At 49.5% G+C, this 25,204-nt stretch overlaps 1 protein-coding gene across 5 annotated transcripts in view; it reads left to right on the top strand.

Annotated features, from left to right (window-relative positions):
• The window catches only part of ZXDC (ZXD family zinc finger C), a 36,576-nt gene that overhangs the window by 7,053 nt on the left and 4,319 nt on the right, over window positions 1-25,204 (top strand). The window contains exons 5-9 of one of the 5 annotated variants that reach the window (XM_057505738.1): window positions 2,527-2,697; window positions 5,800-6,482; window positions 7,532-7,594; window positions 8,226-8,310; window positions 12,594-17,799. In XM_057505738.1, the coding sequence (XP_057361721.1) occupies window positions 2,527-2,697; window positions 5,800-6,482; window positions 7,532-7,594; window positions 8,226-8,310; window positions 12,594-12,709 (1,118 nt within the window). In that variant the 3' untranslated portion in view covers window positions 12,710-17,799. Of the gene's footprint in view, window positions 1-2,526; window positions 2,698-5,799; window positions 8,057-8,225; window positions 17,800-25,204 lie in introns of those variants that run through there. The other 4 variants (XM_036911606.2, XR_008998857.1, XM_036911607.2 and 1 more) reach the window with 4 other exon arrangements.

The following is a 25,204-nucleotide window of genomic DNA, read 5'->3' as shown; positions in this document are numbered from 1 at the left end:
TGGGGGTGGGCGAGGCAGTGGGCAGCACCCCAGTCACCATTTAAGCCCTGGATGTGGATGCAGTTCTCAAGGAACGGTGTGAAACAGAGGGCAGCATACTGGAGTGATGCAGAGCAGAATGCTGGCATCAGACTGCCTGGGTTCAAATCCCACGGGGCCACTTGAGTAATGCTGTGACCTTGGACAAGCAGCTCAAGCTCTCTGTGCCTCTTTACTCGTCTTTAAGGTAATAGTAAAACCTCCTAGGGTTGTTGAGGGGGCTCACTTAGTAAGTTTAATAAAGGGAAACAGAACATCAGTAGATGTCACTTACTGTTGGTAGCATTGCTCTTAAAAATGAAAGGCCCTCAGACAGAACCCTGGGGACCGCTGCAGGTCCAGGTGGGAAAGCAGTGGGGGCACCCTGGGGGTGCCTGAGAAGGAACAGCAGGTGCGCAGCGCTGGGCACTGAGGCCAGGAGGGGGGTCAGGAGCAGAGTCGGTCCCCGGCGCGGGGCTGCTGTGGGGCCGGGAGGACTGGGTGGGCCCTCGCCTTCTGGGGGTGATGAAGGGCCAGGGAGGGGTGGCCATGGAGCGGGGCTTACCTTTGTCTTTTGGGAATTGCAGCCTTGAGAACTTTGAGCTAGTCTGGGCGCTGAGATGCCTGCGGGGAGAGATGCAGGAATTGGGGAATGGGGGACCCAGCAGTGGGTGGTGGGGGTGGGAGGGTAGTTTGGGAACTTCCATCTTGGGAGTGGGGGTGAAGGCAGGTGCCTGGGGGAGGGACCCAGAACCCTTTCTCAGATTGGCTGAGAGTCGGTAATTCTTGAGTCTGGGTGATTATACCATTTTTTTTCTGTTTGTGTAGGTGTTTAAAATAGTAAATAATAAAAAGTTAAAGTACATATTAAAAATTAAAAAACAACCACTCACCTTTGGCATAGTAGCAGGAGGAGAAGGAGAGGATGGGGTGAGGGGCGTTGGGTGTGTATGGGGACACGGGCTTCTGGCAGGAGTGTGGTGGCTGCCCTGCTCTCGTGGGCCCGTCGGCGCGTCTGCTCTGTGATCTGCCTCTGGAGTCCTGTGCCAAGTGCCAGCTGGGAAAGGGGGGTCGAGGCGTTGTGCGTCCCATGCTTCCCTTGCAAACAGTGCCCCCAGCGGGGACACTGGAGGCATCTGTTCTCTTTGTTGTGTTTTCCAAGTGAGCCTGACTTGTACACTAGTTGGAAGTTTTGTTTGAAAGTAAAGAAAGTTCGAAAGTCCTCTCAGAGGCAGCCGAAGCCCTCACTCACCTGGTTGTATCGTCTCTTTGCAGCCTCTTTTTCTAAGATAGCCCTCCTCCAGGCCCCAGTGTCCAGCAGTTCTGGATGAGCATTCCAGGAAGGTGCTGGTGGTGTCACGATGCCCACACCGCTTCCCTGGGCACTGTGCACGTGCTCCAGCACGGCACTGCTTGTTTAGTGCTGTGAGGCATGCATCGTTTCCAGTTCACGGGAAATAAAGGAGGCCCACAGAAGGCAAATAAATAAGGCCACCTGGCTCATGGGTCCAAGCTACATTTGGGATCCAGCCACACTAGCTCCAGAGTCCGGGCTATGTCCCGCTGCCCCTCGTGGCCTCTGTGCCTGTGCTGAGCGGCCCCTGGCCCAAGGGCCCTCCTGCTCTGCAGTGGGAGGCCCCTGCTGTTTGTCAGGGTTCGTTCCTCAAATGCCACCTGCCTCCCGAGACTCCTCCTGTCCTCTCCAGAGGTGCCAGCTTCCTCTCTTCTGGAACCACAGTGGCGTTTGTTCTGCCATGTGTTATGACAGCTGGCTGTTCCCACATCCCCACCAGCTCACAGTCTGGAACTGCCAAGAGCCCCCTCCCTCGTCAGCGTCCCTGAGGCATGAAGCGCCACCAGTAGGAAATGTGGGCATGAAGGAGTGCGGCTGTGGCTCGGGATTTGCCGCGTTTCCCTCTGATGCACACACAGGCTTGTGGTCCTGCTGACTCCGGCTAAGCCGTGCATTGTCAGCAGGGTAGCATCAACCCCAGCAGCTCTGTGCTCCTGTTTAGGGCTGTTTGCTTGGTCTCTCTGGGCATCAGTTTATTGGCAGTTAAATGAGAAGAATTGGCTTTGATGGTATGTTGAGATAGTTCTGAACAACAAATTTCATGGGATTATGGTTGTCTTTATAGCGGTAGCTTAATAGACGTGATTAGTATTGATCGTTAGCAGTGGAACGTTTGAGGAATAGTTTAACGCTTGGTCTGACATCCTCTTCCCAGCAGTCCTGTGTTGGTGGTGGACAAGTACTCCCAGAACTAACATGTGTGATGTCACGTGCCTTACCCAGAAATGGCGTGGGTCCTCAAATCTTTAAAACAGTTTGCCTCTGCATGTGATCCCTGGGGTGCTGCCCAAGGGGTTTTTGGTGTCTGTCCCTGCAGGTGGCCAAGGCATGGGCATGTACTGTCTCATGATTCTGATGTGACATGGGAATGTCAGTGCGGGTTCCTCAGGAATCTTGGGTTTAACTTTTAACACGTACCATCATTTTGGTTCCAGGGTGCTGTGCCCGGTTCTCCGCACGTAGCAGTCTCTACATCCACTCCAAGAAGCACCTGCAGGACGTGGGTGCGCCGAAGAGCCGATGCCCGGTCTCCAGCTGTAACAGACTCTTCACCTCCAAGCACAGCATGAAGGCCCACGTGGGCAGACAGCACAGTCAGCGCCCAGGTGTGCTCCATTTCCATCCCGTTAGGGTGCTGCCGGATGTGCGAGCTCAGACAAGCCAGAGCATGTCACACTGGCCTCAGCTCCTTTCAGGAGCTCCGCTTCTAGGTTAAGTTAATCGAGTACAGTGAAGCCTTATGAGCCCATGGCCCGAGGCTGCCGAGCTTGGTGGCCTCTTGGATCTCTGACCCTATCTCCTCCCCCTTTTTCTCAAGGCTTCCCTTGAAGAATGCTCGGTCTTCCACTGCGTTGGCTTCCCTGGTATGTGTCTCCTAATGGTCTCCATGTGGCCTTTGTTGTGGATTCTGAGGTGCCTCCCCACCTTGCCGTCCTCTCCAGGTCTTTCTAAGTGTTCTCTCTGGGCCTTCCCTTCTGTCTCCTCTCTTCCACCTCACTGCCAAGTTGCCTTCACGTGCTGAGGAAAGTCCTTGAAGACCAGAAAGAGTTGTGCTCTGGATGTGGATGGGGCGGGGGTGTGAGGGCCTGGAGAGGGTGGGCAGAGGGGAGCCGCCACAGCAGGCCACCAGGGCACCCCGGGCACATCGGAGTCCTGCCGCCTGTCCCTCAGAGCTCATAGCGCCCTGCTCTCAGGCGTGGTGGGGTTGCTGTTTCTGGCAGGCCCAGCCAGCTTCGTGTACTGAGTGCACTGCCGACCCCGCTCACTGTCCTGTGTGACAGGCCGCACCAGCCTCGGGGTGCAGCCGCGTCCCAGTGGTGTGATCCTGGTAGGGCATAGGTCTGCGAGCCCTGGCCTCCTCGTCTGTAACACACAGAAGAGAGTCTGAGCAGTCCTCAGGCTGAGCTGTCAAAGTGCCGAGAGCAGAGCTTGAGGCCCAGTGTAGTTCAGTGGGCATGTGCTCTGGCGTCTTCTGATCAGGCCCTTTTTAGATGTGGTCACTGCTTCACTCGTTTGGCTTTAGCAATAATCTCCATTCTGCTCTGTATTTAAAGAAGCTGTCCTTCAAAACTAGGGGTGTTGAGGACTCCACTCCCGTGAGAAGCTGTTACCTCGGCTCCCAGAGGCCAGTTACGGGCCTGGTGCTGGTGCTGAGAGGCCCTGAGCAGTGGGCCTCCTGCCTCTGTCTCTGCTCACACTCTCCTGTCCCCGCTCTGAGCTGGTGCCCTGTGCCACTGTGCCTGGGCCTCACCTCGCTCCTGCTCTTTTCCCTGGCCTGTCCTGGCTCACTGAGAGTCAGCAACGCTCCTTCCAGCTTTCCTCAGCCTCTGAGGCCAGGGGGGCTGTTTCCCAGGCTCCACTCTGCTGGTGTGGTGACATCGACTTACTTGTGTCATTTACCCTGCCTCATGTCAGGGCAGATGACCAGATGGCGTCTGTGCTCACTCAGGAGATGGCGGTGCTGGGAGCGTCTCTGTCGTGGACCAGCTGTGCCAGGGGCACTGGCAGGCCCTGGGTTGGCTGTTTGAGCCCCTCGCCGTGGTCCTGTGTAGGGGTCCTTACTCTGTGTCGCTGACAAGCCAGGGTGGACAGAGCTGGACTTGCCTGGGGTCACACAGGCAGGGGGTGCCGGAGCAGGGGCACAGTTGTAACCTTATGCTAGGTGGTCTCCTAATTAACATTTATTGAGTGATTTTTGAATCTGGCCCTGGCACAGGGCAGCTGTCCAATAAATGTGGAATTAACAAAATGCTAATTAGGAAATTTATGAACAAGTTGGCATCTATTTGCACTGAGCTTGTTATTCCTCATATTTTCACATGGCGCTGAATCCTCAAGATAATTGGGAATTTTGGGGAAGTTTTGAAAAGTTTTTCCAGTTTTTAATTTCTTTAAAGAATCACAGCCATTTTCTTTCAGAATGTTTCATTGAAAGTAGGAGATACTTCTCAGAGAAGATAGATTCTGAATTTGGTTATTTATCTGGGGAGTAGATTTCTCTCTTGGTTTACATTAGAAATATAATAGGCACTCTGGCCTGCTGTTCACAGTGGAAAGTATGAGTTGGGATCAGCCAGCAGTTGGTGTGGGAGGACTAGAGCCAGACTAGAGCCCTTGGCCAGGCACCGGCACACTCTGAAAGCCGCAGGTGGAAACTCCTGGGGGGCATGACGTCAGGCCTTGTCTGGCTCCTGTGCGGGCTCCCTGTGCTGCTTGTTCCATTTGCCTAGTGGTCGAAGAGTCCTAGGATTTGGGCTGGCTGGTGTACCTGTGTATAAACCCCCAATTAGATACTCATAGAAACTTTAAAAAAGTATGTCAATGTACTTTTTTCTCCCAAGGGTGTTCTGATTACTTAATTTACATAATTGCATCACAATCAAATTTTTGAAGACTGTTCGACCTATAATTAAATATAAGACTGAATGAAGAGGGATCTACGTGAATTATTTCTACTCTAATCATTAAGTGCTGCTTAAGGGCCATGCTCTGTGCCTGGTGCTGAAAGGACAAGGGTGGGTCAGACAGACTCCACTGTCAAGCTGACCATAGCCTGTGGGGTGGGAGGAGTATTAGAGGTTAGAAATAGGACAGCGGTGGGAAACGGGAGCCCCTCGGGGAAACAGCTCACCTGCCTGGTGTCTGCATTCTCTGCAGCTTCCTGGACAAGGCCCTTCATCCTAGCCCAGAGCCAGACCAGCCAGGCCGATCTGTGTACCCACTGATCACCCCCAAATGACTCAAATCCATTTTGGAGTAGTAGCTAGTTGTGGAGTGGGGTGTAGAGTTTAGTGAGACATGAGCTGACACAAACTGATTCCAAAAATATCCATAGAGCCAGAGTTCAGCTTGTGTCTGACTTCTGAAGATTTGAGTTCCATGGGAAGTTTTACAATCTTCTCGGGTAGCAGCTGTGGTATAGTGAGAAGGTAGTTAATGTGACCTTAGGAAATGATATTTAGACTCTCAAGTCATTTCCTGTGTCTGGAGGGCTCTTGTCAGCTCAAGGGTTGGAGACTGTACGGAGGATGCCTGACCTGTCATCAGGCAGTTCCTCCCAGCAGCACGTGGCCACCTTTGATGTGCCAGGCCGTGGGGACAGCGAAGGACAGCATGTCCTCCATGGGTCACTTGCTAACACCTTGAGCATGAACAAAACTTCTGGTCTGCCAAGGGTGTGAAGTAACTGGAGTGTATTCCCTTTTCAGATCTCTACCCTCAGCTCGGAGGTCCGAGTGCCCTCACGCCCAGCAGTGGACTCAGCAGCCCAGGCCAAAGTGAGCTTAACAACATAGACCTGGCTGCCCTCTTCTCTGGTGCACCTGGTGACAGTGGGGGTGTGGTGGGGGCCTCGGAGGAGGTGCTGGACTCCGGGGTCCTGACTATTGACGTTACTTCTGTGAGCTCCCTGGCAGGGAACCTCCCTGCTAATAATGGCTCCCTAGGGTCTGCGGACCCGCTGGTCTTGGTGACCCAGGGTGACATGCCTCCAAGCCTAGACAGCCCTCTTGTTTTTGGGACAGCAGCCACAGTTCTTCAGCAGAGCAGCTTCGGCATGGATGATGTGCAGACCGTAAGCGCAGGAGCATTGGGCTGTCTGGTGGCCCTGCCTGTGAAGAGCTTGAGTCAGGGTCTGCAGACTCTGGCCTCCAGCAGTAATTTAGCTGCAAACCCCACCATACTGACCCCTTCAAGCAGCCCCCCGGGCAGCACTAGTGCTCCAGAACTGCTGACTTCAATCAAAGTGGAACCGGACTCACCCCCCAGCCCCAAGACTGTCAGGCAGCAAGAGCAAAGCAGAGGGGTGCCCCCATCTGTGCTCTCCAGCCTCGAGAAGTACAGTCCCCAGGAGGACACCGGGCTCGGTGCCGGGACCGGCAGCTTCTATTTGGTATGAGGTGCTCTGTTCAGTCAACACACAGCTCACTTTTACACGCACTTCTGAGGGTGTTCTGGACCAATCACTTCTGTACAGACGTTTCCCACTGGCTTGTGAAGGGATGGAGCGCTGGACTTACAAGTCTAGAAATCTGAATTCCGATCTTGAGTTTGGAACTGACCTTGAACAAATCACTTAACCTGCCTGAGCCTTAAATTCTCACCTACGTCTAAAATGAGGGGGTTGGGCTAGATGATTTCTAAGGGACTTTTGAATTCTGTGGTAATGTGCTTCTTCTCTTGAAAAAAGTGGGGGTGTTTCCTAATGTTGGAATGTTCTGCTTTTGTGCTTTTCACGTAGTAAGTCCTTAGGCTTACTGGTGGCTGGAGGAAGCGGATTCGCAGCTTCAGCTGTCTGTAAAGGTTTAATGGAAACTTTAAAACCATTCAAAAAAATTTTTTTTAATTAGAATTAACAAGAAGAAAGGGAGTAGTAGCTTGTGAGCCTTTGTTTCTGGGGGAATTATAAGGGTATTTCTCAATTTTGAGGCTCAACAGTTAATATACTTTAATTATATTTATGTCAGTTTATACATTTAATATAACTTAAAATAATTTAAAGATTCTTGAGGGAGAGTCTGACTTTTTCCTCAGTGTCAGATGGGAATCAAATAGGTTTCTTCTTTGTGGCCCAGGTTAAGTTTGGTGGTGAAGTTCATCTTGTTCACACCATTAAATCTTAACTTTACTTTGGTTTTTTAAAAAACTTAAATCTTTTGAATTCAGGCTCGGTCATGAACGACACGATAACCAATCTGCCATGGAGCCAGCCATCACCTCTCTGAGCCTGAGGGAGCTCAGTCTCGGGCGCACCCCCCACCTGCTGGCGGCGCAGTGGCAGTGCCCAGGCGGCCCACGTGGTCGCTGAGTGGGCGGGTGGTGGGCAGGGGCGTGGGGGCTGGGGAGCAGGCCTCCCCCGGCACCCGCACATCTCCAGAGCAGCAGTGGGGTGGAGGCAGGAGGAGCACTGTGACCTTGACCCCTTGTCCGTTTTCTCACCAGCTGTGTGGTGCTGGGCTGCCTCAGTTCTCTGAGCACAGATGGTGTGTGGCGGATGGGTTACAGGTATGCCACGAGCTGTTGAGGGTCGTGCTTTTTTTTTCTGTATGATAATTATTGAACTGTTTTCTTACAAAACATTCTCCAGTTGACAGTCATGGGAGTCCTACTTGAGTACTGTCTGGCTCCCTCAGTAAACTTCCTGAGTTCAGTCACCTAATTATGATTTTGGTGTGTAAGACCTGAGTCGGCGTTTGCCGCCAGAGCGGTCTCTGCCATGGGCACGTGAACTCGGCCCTCCCAGCCCGGCCGTACAGTACCGTGGCATGTTCTAGAAATGTCGGCAAGCGCTGCAGCTAATTAAGCCTGAATCGCCAAGGGAAGGCTGGTCATTTGTTTTGGACAGCAGAGAAGTTTTTAACTCATTTTATAATTTGCTGTGTAAAATATTTTAATACATCTTAGACTTTGGAGGAATAAACTTTGCCTGTCTGGATAATAAAATTATGTGCATTGTTCCAACTTGGATTCTGTTCTGCTGTCACTATAACTGGATGTAGCATTTGATCTCTGAGCCTTTGCTGGAGACCCTCAGCTGCCTGTTGAGGAAGCAGACTTAATACCTCTCAGTAGTTCCCTTGCTATCCTTACTGTGCCATCTGGATCAAGTGACTGACACACTTTTCTTTGGTCTCAGGAAAGTGGGGGCTCAGCAAGAACTGATTCCCGAGCCATTCAACTAGCCAAGGAAAAAAAGCAGAGAGGAGCTGGGAGCGACGCAGGTGAGGCTGTGTGTGCCGCAGCGCGGGCAGTGCGGGCGAAGCCACTGGGGCCGCCCTGAGGCAGGAGGCACGCAGCATGGCTGTTATTTATGGTCTGAGTGCCCTTTCTGTCAACTCCTTAGCCTTACGTGAACTTAAGGGAAAAAAATTGCCAAATTCCCAGCATCCATGTGGACGTGACAGACTGACCTAAAAATGCTGCATGTAGGTTAGCTGTTACAGACTCCAGTGTCTGTTACCTGGTGGGCTGCTCAGGTAAAGAGCAAAGACAGGCATCAGAGAGGGGGAGAGGGGGCCCGGTGCTTCCTGGCTGCTGGCACCCGACCTTGGCTTTGGAAAGACCGTGAGGAGGGGGCTGCCGCAGAGCTAGCCCCTGGGTGGTGTGTGGCAGTTTAGATACCTAGTTCAAAGTTACATTGAAATCTCCTAATTTTAAAATATCAGCAACTCCTTTGATTTTTTACCAAACGTTTAAGTGGACTGAACAAGACCTGCTGGTTTGTGGCCTAGCGTATCTGTCCTTCCTGAAAATGGGATAGTGGGACACGGCACTTACGGGAAACAGCAGCAAATCCTTTTGTAAAGGTAACAGTGACTTCTTTTTAATTTATGTCTCATTTTTCTTATATTTATCTAAAATTTATTTTGAATGTATCAAGGGGTATGTGTAGGATTAGCAGTATCTTTTTATGTCTTTCTGTTCTTAATATTGTGGCTTCTCATTTAAAATAATAATTCCCTATTGTCTGTGAATCAGGTTTCTTAAAGCAACTGCTGCCCTGTAATGAATGTGTCCATGTCAGTGCTTATGGTGACTGAGGGAGGGTCACACCCCCATGTGTGATGTGGCCATGTGGACTCTAAAGAGACATAGAGCATGTGGTGGTGGCAGCAGTCTGCAGGGCGGAGGGAACCAAATGTTTTCATTTAACCCAATAGGTCATTTCCACTTGAGGAGAGGGAATACTGCAGACTTTCAGGTGTACCATGTGATACTGATTGCTTGCTTTGGGGTAGCATCTGTAGAGGTGGTTTTATATTTTTACTATTGCTTTTCTGAACATTTCAGCATTATCTTTAGAAAGAATAAGGACACTTAAAAAACATAACCAGGTAACTTGTCAACTCTTTAAAAATTAATGGTTTTCCTTAAAATCTAGCAAGCGTTTAAATATTCACTTATCTCAAATGCTATAAATGTTCTTTTGTAACTGTTTGAGTCAGTATCCAAATAAGGCTCATATATTACTATTGGTGGATATGTTTGTTAAGTCTGTTTCACATATACCGGTTTCTGCATTGCTGTCCTGTGATTTGTTGGGGAGTCTGGGTGGTTTGTCACGTTGGCCTGTCTGGACTTTGCTGGGTGCATCACTGGTGTCGTTGAACAAGTTCCTCTGTCTTCCATGTTTCCTGTAAATTAGTAATAACATCTAGAGACTTGATCTGACTGAAATTTGATTCTGTGTGGATGTGTGTGGGAGGTTAGCAAAAGTCATTTGCAGGTGGTGGGGGCTCTTTCAGAAGGTCCTGATGTCTCGTGGTCAGTCTGTCTGTCCTGTGTTGTTAGGAGCCGTTGATGACCAGTGACTTGATCTATAATTCCTTCGGGGTTGCAGAAGGATGATGTTCTGTCATTCCTTTCTCATCACTAGCTAGAAGATTTCTGTAAAGAGCAACTTCTCCATTCTCTACACTGCAACATAGTTCTTACAGGAAAGTCAGGATAAATGTCTGAGTCCTTTTCTTTATCAGTTTGCAAAATGAGGAGCCAGTTTCTTAGCAGCCTGCAATGACAGTCAAAATATATATATTTTTTATTTTGTTATTATTAATCTACAATTACATGAAGAACATTGTTTACTAGGTCCCCCCTTCACCTAGTCCCCCCACAAACCCCATTATAGTCACTGTCCATCAGCGTAGTAAGATGTTGTAGAATCACTACTTGTCTTCTCTGTGTTGCACAGCCCTCCCCGTGCCCCCCCCCACATTATACATGCTAATCGTAATACCCCCTTTCTTTTTCGCCGCCCTTATCCCTCACTTCTCTCCCATCCTCCCCAGTCCCCTTCCCTTTGGTAACCGTTAGTCCATTCTTGGGTTCTGTGATTCTGCTGCTGTTTTGGTTCCTTCAGTTTTTCTTTGTTCTTATACTCCACATATGAGTGAAATCATTTGGTATTTGTCTTTCTCTACCTGGCTTATTTCACTGAGCATAATACCCTCTAGCTCCATCCATGTTGTTGCAAATGGTAGGATTTGTTTTCTTCTTATGGCTGAGTAATATTCCCTTGTGTATATGTACCACATCTTCTTTATCCATTCACCTACTGATGGACACTTAGGTTGCTTCCATTTCTTGGGTATTGTAAATAGTGCTGTGATAAACATAGAGGTGCATCTGTCTTTTTCAAACTGGGCTGCTGCATTCTTAGGGTAAATTCCTAGAAGTGGAATTCCTGGGTCAAATGGTATGTCTATTTTGAGCTTTTTGAGGAACCTCCATAATTGTTGAACTAATTTACATTCCCACCAGCAGTATAGAAGGGTTCCCCTTTCTCCACATCCTCGCCAACATTTGTTTTTGTCTGTCCTTTGGATGGTGGCGATCCTTACTGGTGTGAGGTGATATCAAAGTATTTTTTATACACTCATTGATTTAAACATTTGAGAGACTTTTAATGGAAATAGAAATCTGGAGCCTGCCAAGTAGCCTTCCTATGTGAAGGCTGTAGAAGAATTTCCGTGTAGGTGCAGAGGCTAATGTCCTGCCCCCACATCTTCCTGGAAAAGCCCTCTGAAGTCCTGTAACAGGCCAAGAGATAGAGAAGTGTACATGTAGGCCCACTGTCCCTTTTCCAGAACCCTTGGGGCCACCTGTGCTTTTCCCCCTGACATTTCATTAGAATTTTAGGCTTGAAGAAAAAGTGTTTCCCTCACTGGCAGTGTTCTGTGGGTATTGGCACCCCTCTGTGTCCCCTAGTTGAGGCCCTTTGCCCAGCTCTCCCTCCTGCCAGCCTCTCCCGCCCTCAGAGCGCATTCACCCGAGCTGAGGGGGAGCCCTGCTGCCATCTGGTTAAGTGGTCCGCAGGCTTCTTCTGCATCTGATCAGTGTCCTGCTAGTGTCCATTTCCTGTTCTGGGATCCCGTCCGGGACCCCAGGTTGCATTTCGTTGTCAGAGTTCCTTCATCTCCTGCGGTCTGTGGTGTTGATCCGCCCTTCCTTGCCTCTTCAGTGCTTTTGTGAGTCCATCACCCCAAGGTGCTGGGATGTCCCTCCGCCTGCACCTGTCTGATGCTTTCTCTTGAGTAGGCTGTGGGAAGGAATTTTTGGAGCCAGAAGTAAGGTGCCCTTCCATGGCATCTTATAGGGGTGCATGCAATAAACATGACAGGTGATGCTAACCTTGATGGCTTAAGGTGCTGTCTGCCAGGTTTCTCCATTGTAAGTTTGTTTTTCCAGCCATAATTAAGAAATACTTATTTTGAGGTAGATAGTTTGAGATGGTGTGCACATCTCGGGTCTGCAAGACCATCCTCACTTCTGATACCAACTGCAAGTTAGAGGGTCTCCAGGACCACTCTTGGGTTCACTAACTCTCTAGAAGGGCTCAGAAGTCCCCGTTAGGGATTGTTGCAGTGAAGGGTACTGCGTAAAGCCAGCCAAGTAAAGGGGGCATGGGACAGGCTTCAGGAGAGTCCTGAGCTCTAAGTTCCTGGCTGGGGTTTCCCTGGAGCTGTGGACCGTGTTAACTTCTCCCAGTGTGTGACATCACGCAGTACTGCCACTCAGGGCGCTCCCCCAGGCCTTCCTGTGCCGACGTGTATCAGGGCAGGATTGCATAGAGGTGGCTGCCTGACCATGTGGCTGATTTAGTGTCCAGTGCTCAGAGGTCCTGCCGCCATGACCCAACGCCCCCGCTGTAAGTCGCATTATCAGACTCCCTGGGATGGCCCTAGGCCTGCGGGTAAACAGAGATACAGCTGCCAGGCAGGCTGTTCCAAGGACCTTGGGAGCAGGGGGTGGGGGGCAAAGGCCAGGCCAGGCCAGGCCATCCTTGGCAGGGTTATTCCATGTACCCTGTGGACACCCTTAAACCTCCCACGAAGTTATCACTGAGGGGTGGGTTAGCCTGTGGCAGTGTTACTGTGCTGTTTAATGGCAATTTCATTTTTCCTCATTCTTGTACATTTATTAATTAGAATTCTTCTGTAAGGAAGAGCTGCCCTCTATTCAGTTACAACAATACAAACTCAAAAATATTTGTTTCATCCTTTAGGTTATTATAATGAATACTGGATCATAATCAATATCATCAGTACTTATTTTGCTGCTTACGTTGTTCCAGCTTTGGGCCCTGGCAGCTCTTTTGCTTGGATTCTTGTGTCCTTTTGATGGGACCCCGTGTTTTCCTTTGTGGGGGGCATTTCCTTCCTTGTACTGCCAGGCTCATCTTGCGTCACCCCTGCTGCAGCCCTGCTCCTCCTATTGAAGGGTGGTGTTAGGAACTGAGGTCTGGGCGCTGGGGTGCACTTGCTGCCCATTGCTCCCGGGGCATCATGCCGTCTAGGCGCTGTCGGTGGGCAGCGCTAGGAAGTACAGTTCCATAAGGCACCCTTTGGAGAGTTTGCTGGTTTGTCTCCACACCGCTGCATAAAGTGAGTATCACTGTAAAGCGAGTTAAGTGAGCGTTTTGGCTCCTGAGCACGTGGGAAGGTTCGGTACGTGCTGTACTGTAGTCTGTCATGTGTGCAATAGCATTATGTCCAGAAGACAATGTGCACACCTCAATGAAAAACGCATTATTGCCAAGAATGCTGACCATCACCTGAGCATTCAGGGAGTCATCACTGATCATGGGTCACCATAACAAACAAGGTGAGGCAGTTTGAAATACTGTGAGAATTAACAAAATGTGACACAGAGACATGAAATGAGCAAATGCTGTTAGAAAAGTGGCACGGGTAGACTTGCCTGATGGAGGGTTGCCACAGACCTTCAGTCTGTAAACAAGTGGTACCTGCAGAGAAAATGAAGCACAAGCAAAGTGTGCCTGTGTATTAGCCGTGCTTGCTGTGTTTTGAATCACAGTATTTCACATTTTAGCATGGTTATGTGGTATGTATGTTCTGTCTTAACATGTCCAGTTACTATGTCAGTACTGTGTCAGTGGGATGTATTCACTTAACTGGGATCAGACAAGACTGTAAACAGCTTCACAGGAGCTTGGGTCAGGTGTTGCTGCTAAATTATTTTGGTTCCAACTGGGAAAAATGTGAGTTTTGGAACTCTGGGTTTTGAGATTGTGATTAAGGGATTGTGATTTAACAAGTCCAAGAATAGAAGGGTTATGGGCCTATTAGTGGAATTAAGTCATTTAAACATTCGGGACTTTATTGTGTGTGTAGTTAAGTGCAAAGTGTACATGTTGATTCTTAGAAAATTTGCAATCTGAGTGATTGGAAATAGAAGATATGGTCTAAAATCCATGACGTTTTCCATTGGGTCACTATTGAGTGTAGAAAAAATAATGTGCCAGTTTCTTTATCTTTGGTATCAAGGTTCTCCCCTCAAAAAAAACAAGAATACTTTTATGAATATAAAAAGTGAAGAGAAACTTCTATTTTTCAAGTTGAGAGTTAGCAAAATAAGCTTTTTAAAAAAATATAACAAACTTAAGAATTAAAAATGAGTGTGTACTTTTCTGCAAGGGGCAGGGGAAGGAAAGAAAGTAGAATGCTTACTGGAAGAGATAGTCGGCAGCAAAACATGGATCTGTGTGACAGTAAAAGTGGAAGTGAGCGTGACTCCCCCGACTTCCCTGAGTCAGAAAGCAGAACCCCAGCTACCATGTCTAGAAGAGGCACATCCTAGATGGAAATACTTAAGAAGCTTAAAATTAAGATAAAACAAGAAGCAAACAAAAATCCTACTCAAGGTGAATACTGATTCAGAAGTGCAGGATCTAGAGAAAACAGTAGGAGCAGAGAAGACCTCCCCTGTTTTTGGTTGTGTTTCACATGTACTCAGCAGAAGTGTAAGATGGGTTAACCTGTATGTGAATGTTCACATGGAACCTTGCAACTTTATACTGTATGTATAAAGTAAAAACTGATGGAAATCTAGGAGAATTGGATAAATAAAAATGTAGCAATATTGGAAGTAATTAAATAAACTCATTACTGCAGATCAAGCAGAAAAAATAACATATGAAGGATGTTTACAATGGGATTAATAAAAAGTTGACTTAATAGATTTGCCTGCATGATCGTGGAATGTTTTTATAGAAATGAGGCTGTCAGGAAAACCATAACAAAACCTCCAGGCAAAGAAAAACAAGCAACTTGGCAGTGCATGTTTTTTACTACAATGTAAAATAGAAGGTAAAAATTACTTGGAAAACAAAAGAGAACTCAAACTCCTGGGTGAAAGAAGAAATAAAAGCTAAATTATAAATTCTTGTAGAAAAAAATGGATAGTTGTGTGGTTCTGAGTTTGAACTCCTAGGCAAGCAGCTCTCTGCTTCAGTTTCTCCTGTAAGATGGCAATAAAGCACCTACTTGGGATTCTCATGGGGATTAAATGATACAATACAGTTAAAGTGCTTAAAAGCACTCCATGTCAGCCAGTTATTGTGTGTAAAGGGATGTGGCTGAAGCTAGATGCAAGTGTATGCTGTGAATGCCTTCTAATTCAATAAGAGAAAAGCTAATGGAATAAGTTGGTATTTCAAGATGGAAAAAGAACGATCTGAGAAGAGTCAGAAATCTGGATTTTGATACTTAAATGTGACAATGTGTTCAGTATTTTAAAATACACTGTGTGTGGGCCAAACAAAACATCCTTAGTGGATACAGCTCCTAGCCTGCCAGTTTCTACCCCTGTCTGAGAAATTTTACCAAGAAAAAAAGAAAAGCACAAGCAGATTCCACAGATTGATGTAAATTGTATGTTAATAAATTGGGAGTGCTTGCCACAAAATGCATAATTTTCCAGGAAAACAGAAATCACCATTATTCAAAAATAAGGTTAGAAACAATTCCACAGCCCTGCATGAAGTTAGTATTTCAGGGATTGCTCAGCGCTTATACAGGTTGTGCTCCATGCAGTGTGCACAGTAAATGGTGTTCCAGAGCTCTCTGGAAAATGGGGTGCTCCCCGTGGTCTAGGTACCAGAGGCTGACTAGGGTGCCCCAAACAGAGGGCTGTGAGTGATGATTTCTGAACACAGATGGGCAGTGTTCTCAGTAAAACACACTTAGTGCCTGGCAATGTGTATAATCTGATATTCTGACCAAATGAGTTTTTAATCAGAATGGTTTACTGTTAGGAAGTCTGTTACTCCACTTACCACAATAATAGGTCACGAAGGACTTTATATTTCTCAGTGGATTCTGTATTAATTTAAAAAGTTTATGTCTATCACTGCTGGAAATAGGAATGTAATAAACGTTTTGTAGCCCAAACTGAGCCAACATCATACATAGTGGTTGTACACGCACACCGGCTACTCTTGACACTGTTGCCATGGATGCTTAATGTTGCCCTGAGGTTCTTGCCATTGAAATAAACCAAATAAACCAAGAAAAGATAAGATGGACCTGTAGGAAGAGACAAGCAGTAGCTCAGATGATCTTGACTGTTTATTGGGAAACCCAAAAATCAACTAAACAGTGATTAGGACTTATGAGGTAGTTAAATGACCTTTTTATAAACTAAATATATGACCACCAGGAGTGTCCTCTGTGACATCAGTAGCTGGTTAGGAAATACACTGGAGAAAATACCTCATTCACAATAGCAACAAAAGTTATGAAATACCCAGGAGGAACGTTCACAAATGGGCAGGACCTGAAAACCCGACTGGGAGAGAAGAGCGAGTGCCCCTGAAGGGGTGACGCCCTCCCACGGTGCAGGGCCGGGCCCTGGGGGCCCTGCTCGTGTTCCGAGTAGAGGTGGGGCAAGAGCGTCCCACCAACAAGGAGAACGGTGGGGCGGATAGGAGAGGTGAGCAGGGGAAGAGTGTGGTGGCTTCCCGTGTCAGGCAGGCAGGCCGGCGGTGGCCGCACAGACAGGGTGGTGCTTGACGAGGTGGCCCGAGGGCAGAGGACAGGCCCGGGCCCCTGGGCGTGAGGGCCTGGGCTGAGGCGCTCAGCAGACGCTTGTGTTGCCCGAGTGACTCACCCCAGGCCGGCGTTTTCTGGAAGCATCAGAGCCAGTGAGAAGCTAGATGGTTCAGGGCCTTGAGGTCGTTGGTGGAACTTCGTCTTTCACTCAGGTGGGAGGAAATTAAAGGCATAATCAGGAGAGTGACATGATACTTTTAAAAGGATCATTCTAGCTGCTTCTCTGAAGAGAAAGCACAGGGGCAAGGAGAGCAGGTCAAGGTTTCTTGGTCCCCCAGCAGGAAGACGAGTGGCTGCGGTCTGTGGTGCCTGCGTGGTGGGGAGAGGTGGATGAACTCTGGGCCTGCCTAGACCTAGGCGACAGCCAGCGAGATGTACCGACAGCTGCGGGGCCACGAAAGGAGGAAGGCATCGCGGGCATGTGGGCTCTTCCCATTTAGACTCCCAGGAGGCTTCAGAGCATTTGTGTAAGAGCCTAGGGGCGAGGATTCCTAAGGAAGCGTGGAAAAACCAGCCTCAAGGATCTGCACGGCTCAGCAGGACATCTCACATATCCAGCTATTAAATCTGGTGGTACCAGTGCCTCACAGGCCGGCACACTGACAGCTGAGGCCACGCTCCTGTGTGTGTAAAGCTGTATCTTCAGGTTACTGGCAAATGAGTGATGGCCTTTCAGGGAAAAAGATTAAAATTCCAAAAGGTGAAAGATGTAAGGGTTTTTCTAAGCATAGAAAGCACGATAATAGCCAACACTTTGTCCTCTTCCCTGTGCCTTACTGTGTCAGCTCGCATGTAACCCTCGCGGTAATCCAACAATAGACGCTCGCTCCAGCCCCTCCTCTTCAGCTGCACTGCCGAGGCCGCCCGCCCCAGCTTGCACACCACTGGCACAGACGCCAGAGGGGCGCGCAGACCCGGCCTTGAAGGTCAGTGGGCACTACAAGGTTTCTAAATGAGCAGAAACAGTGTGAGACTGTAAGAAAGCTGAATAACCCTGGAGAAGAACGGATATGGGGCTTGAGCAAGTGCCGTGCAGAAGGTGGCTCCCCAACTAAGAGGAGGTGTCTTCCCCACCGTCAGAGCGCACTGGGTGCTCAGAGGAGGAAGTCGGCCGGCACAGGTGCGTGGCCTCGCGCTCTGCAGCTGAGCACCTCACTGGGGGCCGAGGGTCACTTGGTAATGTTTCCAAGAGCCAAAAAATATGTGTCGTGTTCAGTCTTGCTGTCACATTCATGGAATTTATCCCAAGAAAACGTTGCTATCTATGTAAAGGCACGTGCAGCTGCCGCTCAGTGCCCAAGTGTATTATTAAATGTTTATAACTCAGATGCGCACCAATAAAGCTGCATACTTTGTGCATATTTTTGGTGAGTCATGTTTGTAAGAAAAGCTGGTTGTGTTGATAGACATATTTGTGTCTGTATGTGCATGGGGACAAAAATGGTAGAACACATCAATTCATTAATAATTGTTTTTTTCTGAGTGTTAAGATTATGGATTTTTAAAATAAGTTTTCATTATTTTTATAGTTTGTGTTTGGGAATACATTAATTATAGAACTGAAAAATGCATGTTAATCCCCCCATTTAAACAGAGCTAGAGCAGGTGCCCCCCTGGGGTAGATCCAAGTGGAGGTATTTTGAGTTGCACCTGGGGCACTTGGTTGGGCTCCCCAGGTGCCACCTGTGAATGTGTGATCTAGATCCGTTCTCCTCCCCCAAGGACGGGGAGAAGAGAGCAGGAGGGAACAGGTCACGCCCGGCAGTGTGGGGCAAGTCCCTGCCGCTAGAGTATTTGAATGAATAACTGGATTGAATTGAGCTCTAAAATCAAACCAGTGATCCAATTTTTATTATATCTCTGTACGTATTTTTCATATTAAAATAAAAACCTCTGGGCTCCTCCTGTTCTTGCTGCTGCTGCAATGAGCTCACCACGCTGGGCGGGGGCAGGAGGAGGGCTTATCTCCGGGGAGTTAGAGCTTCGTGGCTCCTTCTAGGATGGAGTTCTAGTAACACTGACGTGGCTGTCGGGGCTGAGGGAGTCTGTGAAACCCCTCAGGTGGGCTTGGATGGGGGGGTCAGCTGCAGCTGCAGGGATGCTGCCCCGGTGCTGTCAGGAAAAAGGTGTCTGAATCACTCGGGCTTTCCGTGGGGCCATTTAAAGAGCGAGGGTTTGGTGACAGCAGGCTCCTGCGGCTGCGGTCACAGGTGTGCCCCACATCCGTGAACAGGCTGCACCTGTGCCGTGAGCGGGCAACGGGGATTCCTCAGTCCTGGTCACACAGGCCTGTGCCCTGCTTCCTGCCAGCTGTTAACTAGATTTCTTTCTGGTAACTTCCCCTTTTGTGGCTGCTTGTGCTGTTCGCTGCTGCAGGCCCACCCAGCTCCTCATCTGTCCCCTCAGTGGTCACCTGTTCTCCCTGCAGGTCGGCTTGTTCCCTGTTCACTCTTGCCCTCCCACCTTGCTGTGGAGTGGCAGCGTGGAGGGCCGATCTGGTGGCATGGCCGAGAGCCCTGTCTGGCCCATCCCTGGCCCTCGGGAGGAGGCCTGTGTTGGCCACGAAGAGCGATGGGCTCTGCCATTCCCGTGAGAACTGGCTGTCCTTCCGTGCTGGCCTAGCGAGCCAGTGCGCTGATGGCGCCAGTGGCGGTGTCTGGGGTTCAGAGCACCAGTTCTGAGGTCAGGAATGGGGGCTGGGGCCTGCTGCCCTGGTGGCAGTGGCCTTGAGCAAGGTCTGACCTCTGGCTGTTTACAGGGAGACAGTACAGGACCTGCCTTTCTAGGTGGCTGTGAGCATACATGCAGGGATTTTTGTAAAACAGCGCAGTACTGACTGAAAGACACAGAGATGGGTTTAATTAAACATGTTTTGCTCATTACAAAACAATAAAAAAATTTGCTCTACTTCTATATACATCATTTAACCTTTAGTTGGAACAAAATAGGGAAACAGTGGCAGGGCTCGGTATGTGGTTTAAGCCCCTGGCCCTTGGGGTCCAACGTAGGGACAGCACCCTGGGACTGGAGGCCCCCCTCCAGAGGCCTGCCCTCGCTGCCCCCTGGAGCCCGGGCTGCTGTCCTTTGCCAGACAGATGCTTGGCTGGTCCTGAGTGCGCCCGGGACATCCTCTGTCCTGCAGCCTGCCCTGGTTGCTCTCGCTCTGGGGGTTCTGTGCGGCCTTTGTATGGGAGCTGTTGGACTGCCCTTCCCAGAGCTGCCAGTCTGCAGGGCTCCCAGCCAGGATAGGCTGGTGGGAGCAGAGGGAGGAAGGAGGGCTGGGGCCTTGCTGTCTCTGCTCTGGGGGTTTCACAAGGATGGCCGTGTCTCCCCTGTAGTCCCGGCAAGAGCCTGGGTGGTAGTTCTGGCTCTGGTGATCAGTTCCTTTTCTGGGCTCTGGGTTGCTGGCATCTTCCTGCTGTGCTAGCCAGGCTGTTTGCCCATCGTGCACCATCACTCATGAATCCCATTCATGCAGTTGCTCTGTGTGCAATACCTAGAGAGTTCCCAGAGTCCTGTGGGATCCTGACTCAGTCCCCAACCACGAACGGTTTCTCAAGGGCGCTGACTGCATATTGGCCTCTTATGTTTCCTCAAACCTTGCTCAGGGCCTCATGCAGCGGCCTCCTTGATGGTGTTTCTAGGGTACCCTCTACTCCTGCATTGCATTTCGATTCTGGGTTTGCCCTTACATCCCCGAGAAACATACACACACCTGCTAGGAACACAGCAACCACAATCTCTGTGGTAAGGATGGCCAGCACAGCACCAGCCCCGTGGCCATTCCGTCTGTCTGCTGATGGCACATTCCAGATCAAAGCTGTCAGTCAGCACACATGGTGCTCCACCTGCCGGAGGCATGGCAGCTGACTGCACCTCACTGTGGACCCAGCATCCTTCCGTCTGCTGCTGCTTGTGGTCCTCACAGCAGTCCTGCAAGGTGCAGGTGCTGAACCCGTTTTCTAGACGAGGCTGTGGCACAGAGAGATAAACTAGACGAGGCTTCCACAGCCAGTGGGTGACAGGACCAGGAGTTGAGCCTGAGGCCGAAAGGCTCCAGAGCCTTCACTGAGCCTGTTGGCTGCACTGTACACAAGAAAACTGTCTCACCATGAGCAAGTGGAAACTCCCAAATTAAGTACGAACACTTGGACTTGATGGTTAGGTCTTGTCCAGGGGCCCATGTGGGCTGTGGGCAGGCAACTGTCAGCATGACCCACTGCATCAGACAACCAGAGAGCCACGGTATCTTCACTGAGGCCACACAAGGCACTTGATAAAACTCATCGTTCCTGATGTTTAAAAACCACACATCTGCATCAACTAGGAGCGAAAAACATTTCCCTAATAATAGGAAGTCAGACAGCATCATTTTCAAGGGGAAGATGCGTCCCCATTACAGCCAGGAGAGGGCAGAGAAGCCAGCCATGCAGTGATAGTGGACACGTCCATGGGGAGGGGAGGTGGTCAAGTAGGAGGGAGTGATTGCCTGTCGACGGTCACTAGCAGGTGTAGGAAACCTGAAGGCATAGACTCAAATAATTAGAAAGGAGGATAAATAGGTAGCTAAGTGTACAATAAATATTTGCATATATCATGTTACTAGCTTTTCTATTAGAATAATCAGAAGAAAATAATGAAATAGATCTCTCCTCGTAATGCAATGGAAGTAATAATGTATCTCAGGATCCCCAGTGACCAATATGCTGGGCCTGGATTAGGCCCTGTTGGAGGCCTACCATGTATGTATGTGGAAATACTTTGTTCTTAACTGTGAATTTACATCTTGTATTCAGTTCCTTTAAAATCCCAAAGGAACTTAGAAACACCTGTCAGTGTTATGTTCACGTGGAGGAATATACCTTAGTGAAAGTCTCCATGCAGGCTTCGAGCGAGAGAGCCAGGTGGGAGGCCACTGTGCCGGTGACCTTAGCACGCTGAGGAGCTGGGGGACAAAGGAGGCCAGTGCCCTGGGGGCGGCTGCTGCCCAGGCCCAGGTGGGACTGAGCTGGAGATTGTTCAGTGAATGGTTCTGGCAGATGTTGGACAAAATAATGCTGGGTTTCTTACACACTTTCCCTTGCAGCCCCACCACGCAGAGAAAACCATTCTCAGTGTTGTGATACTAAACATTTTCCTACATGTATAAACTACACCTATTACTTATTTTGGAGAAGTGATGCAAAAATTTTTTTCTGCTTTTGCAATTCACTTGAATATTTTTCCTCGTGAATAAGTTGTTACAGTACACCTTTGTAGCGGCTGTATAGCCCAAACATGTCAGGACTGTAAGAATTAAGCCCAGTGCCCTCCACTACCCTTGAGATTAATGAGTCGAGTCTGCCAGCCTTAGGAGAGTTGGGGAAATACTCAGAGTTGCTGTGGTTCAGTGAGGAGCCCCCCAAGTTTTCATGGTTCCGTGCACACCTGGTGGAGGAGCGTGAGACGTCGTGGCCGGTGGCGTAGAGGACAGAGGGCTGAGGAACACTTGAGTCACCTTCAGTGCAGACCCGCCCTGTGTGGGGGCAGGTGCTCTGGTCAGTCCTGAGCGGTTCTGTCACTGTCAGCGATAGGAGCATGTTCAGTGGGTCTTCCCAGTGGTCGTGCCACTGTATGGAGGACACTTCATGCAAGCCAATCTCGGCGCTGCTGTCATCACTGCATTCCCAGCGGCTCTGAGGTGAGTCCGTGGGGGCTTGGCCACGCCGTGCCTGCACAGCACACCCTGCTATTAAATGCCCACATGTAGAATTCTCTCTTTAGGGACACATACTAGAAACTTATTGGGTGGCTGGTTTCATGCTCTTTCCCCACTCTTTGAAGTTACCTAGCGCAAATCAGCATTTTGGATAAATGTGGGGTTGAAGCAAAATTCACTTCAGTATGAATACCACCTTGCACATTCATTACATCGGCCATGCTGCATTTAGTGCCACAGCATCTTCTACAAGTGGGGGCTCAGGGCTGCGTGGCCATTGAGGGGTCATCTCCATGTGGAGACCGCTTTAGCTGGCCTGCGAGCTCCATAGATAGACCCACTTAACTCAAAAAGGGCCTAATTAACTTGTAGGCCAACTTAAATGTTGGTGACAAATGTGGGATCATTTAACAGAACACCCTGCCCCAAAGGCTCTAACAGGTAAAGGTGTTTTTCCTCTTGACTGGAGGCTGCCCTCCCGGCCAGCAGACGCCCAGCATGCAGGGGTCAGGTTCCCCTCTTCCGGCCTGCTTTCTTCCCTGGCAACCTTGTCACAGATGCCCGTGGGCAGTGCCAGCCTGGCTCCGGACCTTGGGTGTAGAAGCAGACCTTCGAGGGGCAGGCAGGCATGGAGAGCTGTAGGGGAGGCAGCTTTCTGGTGGTCATCTTCCATCCACAGTCTTCCCTAAAACTGAGTTACCTGAGAAGGCGCATCTGAGTCCACGAGTCCCACAGGTTTTCTTTCGCACCTGCCCTTCTGCTTTCCAGACAGTGAGTCGTGTTCCTAACCAAGCTTTTACCCCTGGGCAGCATCCCATAGTTGGTGTAAAAGCAAACAAAAGAATCTTCCAGGGAGCCACACCCAGGACACCACAGTGCTCGTTTCAGGGGAGCATCTTGGGTGGATTAACACAGGCATCAACCCTGCCACCAGCTGCTATTGCCAGTTCACCATTTGTTGTGCAGCGATTTTCCTGGGGGTGAATGTTGAGATGTTCTGAACTGATGCACATTTTCAGTACACTTTTGCTTTTAATATTTCATAATTATCCAAGTTTATAATATGTTTTGTTACCTTGACTGGGTTTGCATTGCTAATTATTGCAGCGTTAACTCAGTTTTTCAGATGAATTTTAACTACTAGAAAGTACGTTTAAGTACATTCTTAAGTAACAGTTCAGTTTCTGTACATATTTCTATTGCGGGGAATAAATATACAAGAGCGATAAAAGGCTTCAAAGCGTAACAGTGCATTCAGGTCCAGCTCCAGGGGCAAGTGGGATAGCACACACGCTCAAGGGGAGTGAGCTTCTAGCTGTTCACAGCAGAGCGCGCAAATTCCACCCTCAGCACCTCCCTCCTCACCCTAGTCCCAGCTCTCTTCTGTGTCTGGAAGCATGTAGAGCAATTAGGAGAACAGGGAGAAGAGCCAGAGCCAATCCAGCATGAGGGCTGCTGGGCTCCCGGAGGCAGAGAACCAGGCAGGTGGGACAGGAGAGGAAGCACCTGGGATACAGTGGAGCCGCGCTTCCTGTGCCGCCTCAGACTTGGCCCCCAGCATCCTGGTCAGTAATGGCATTTCAAAGGCGAAGAACTCAGGCCCCCAGGTGGAAAATACCAGGCTGTGCGCAGGAAGGTGCGGGGCCGTTTGCGGTGCCCCCCAGAGCTGCCTGGTGCCAAGGGATGTGATCCAGGCGTTTGCTACCTGCCGGCTTGTCTGGCGAGGATGGAGGCCACAGACATGCTCGGGCATGAAAGCTCTGCAGGCGTGCGGGGCTGTGGGGGACCCTGCATTTGGAGTAAGGTCCAGCCACCTGTGAGAAGAGCAAGATAAGCAGTGGGCATGCTGTGTGCAGATAGTGGGTAGCACAGCCCTGGGCTCGTGTTGGCATCGGAGCCCTAAGGTCTGCTGAGCCAAAGACTGCCCTTCTGTGCACTGGAGGATCTGTGCTAACATGCCAGCTTAGAGTACAAACCTTAAACCAAGACTCCAGCCTCTTGTGGTTTCCATCTTTTTTAAGTTCAGAGCAATTAGAAATGTTCATGAAGTATTTTCTAGAAGTTTAGCAAATCCTTCACTTAATTCTTTTCATTTTGTTAAATTCAATGTAATTAAATTGAACACTTCTACTAAGGTTAACTTGTATGATATTCATTGTGAAAATATCTCTTACCCTGGCAGCTGGAACTCCATGGTGTCTCCCGTGAGCTGGGCACTGTTCCACACTTACCAAACACACTTGCTTAGTCCTCCCAGAACTTCGAGGTGGGACTCTTACTCCCCTCTTAGAGGTAGGGAACTCTGAGGCTAGAGCTCAGGTGGCTTGTCCAAGGTTAGGCCACAGAGTCAGGACAGAGCCAGGATTTGAATCAGGGCCATTGGTCTGCACCTCCGGGAGACCTGCTGCTCACAAACCATGTGTGTCTCAGAAAAACCCTTGCTGGGTGTTAGGATTTATGTCTGTCTGCTTTGCACATCATTTAACTTTTTTTAAAGTGTATTTTTATGAAACGCTGCATTTTGCAAAGGAAGCTGGACTGAAACAGCCTGAGGGACTGGGCAGCTATTTGGCATGTGCATGGGTGTCTAAGGGGGATGCTGTGGCCTGCTCCCTTCCCTCCATCCTTGTCCAGGCCTGGTTGCCTGCCCTCAGTGGCTCAGATCTCCCACGTGCCTGGACCTGTTGGATGGGAGGTTAAGGAAATCTACCCTCAAGAAATGGGTGCTGAGGTCCTTGTGATTGCTGTCTGTCCAAAGATGCGTATGATAAGTTGCTAAACTTTTCATCAGAATCCTGCCTTCTTTCTGCCTCTTCCCTTGTGACTCTTTCTGTCAAGTGGTTTTTTAGTCTGCAGGGCTGTGCAAGTGATGGGGGGCTGGTTGTCTCTCCAGAGCTGTGCAGAGATGGGGGGGCCGGATGTTTCCCTAGAGCTGTGCAGTGACGTGAGGCCTGCTGTCTGCCCAGAGCTGTGCAGTGATGGGGGTGCTGGCTGTCTCCCCAGAACTGTGCAGTGTGACAGGGGGCCAGCTGTCTCTCCACATACAGGGGGCCCAAGCAGCACAGT

The sequence above is a fragment of the Manis pentadactyla genome, chromosome 1 (assembly GCF_030020395.1).
Source record: "Manis pentadactyla isolate mManPen7 chromosome 1, mManPen7.hap1, whole genome shotgun sequence".
NCBI classification, from domain to species: domain Eukaryota; kingdom Metazoa; phylum Chordata; class Mammalia; order Pholidota; family Manidae; genus Manis; species Manis pentadactyla.
Note: the sequence above shows the minus strand (reverse complement) of the source record. Positions and strands in the feature narration are given on the sequence as shown.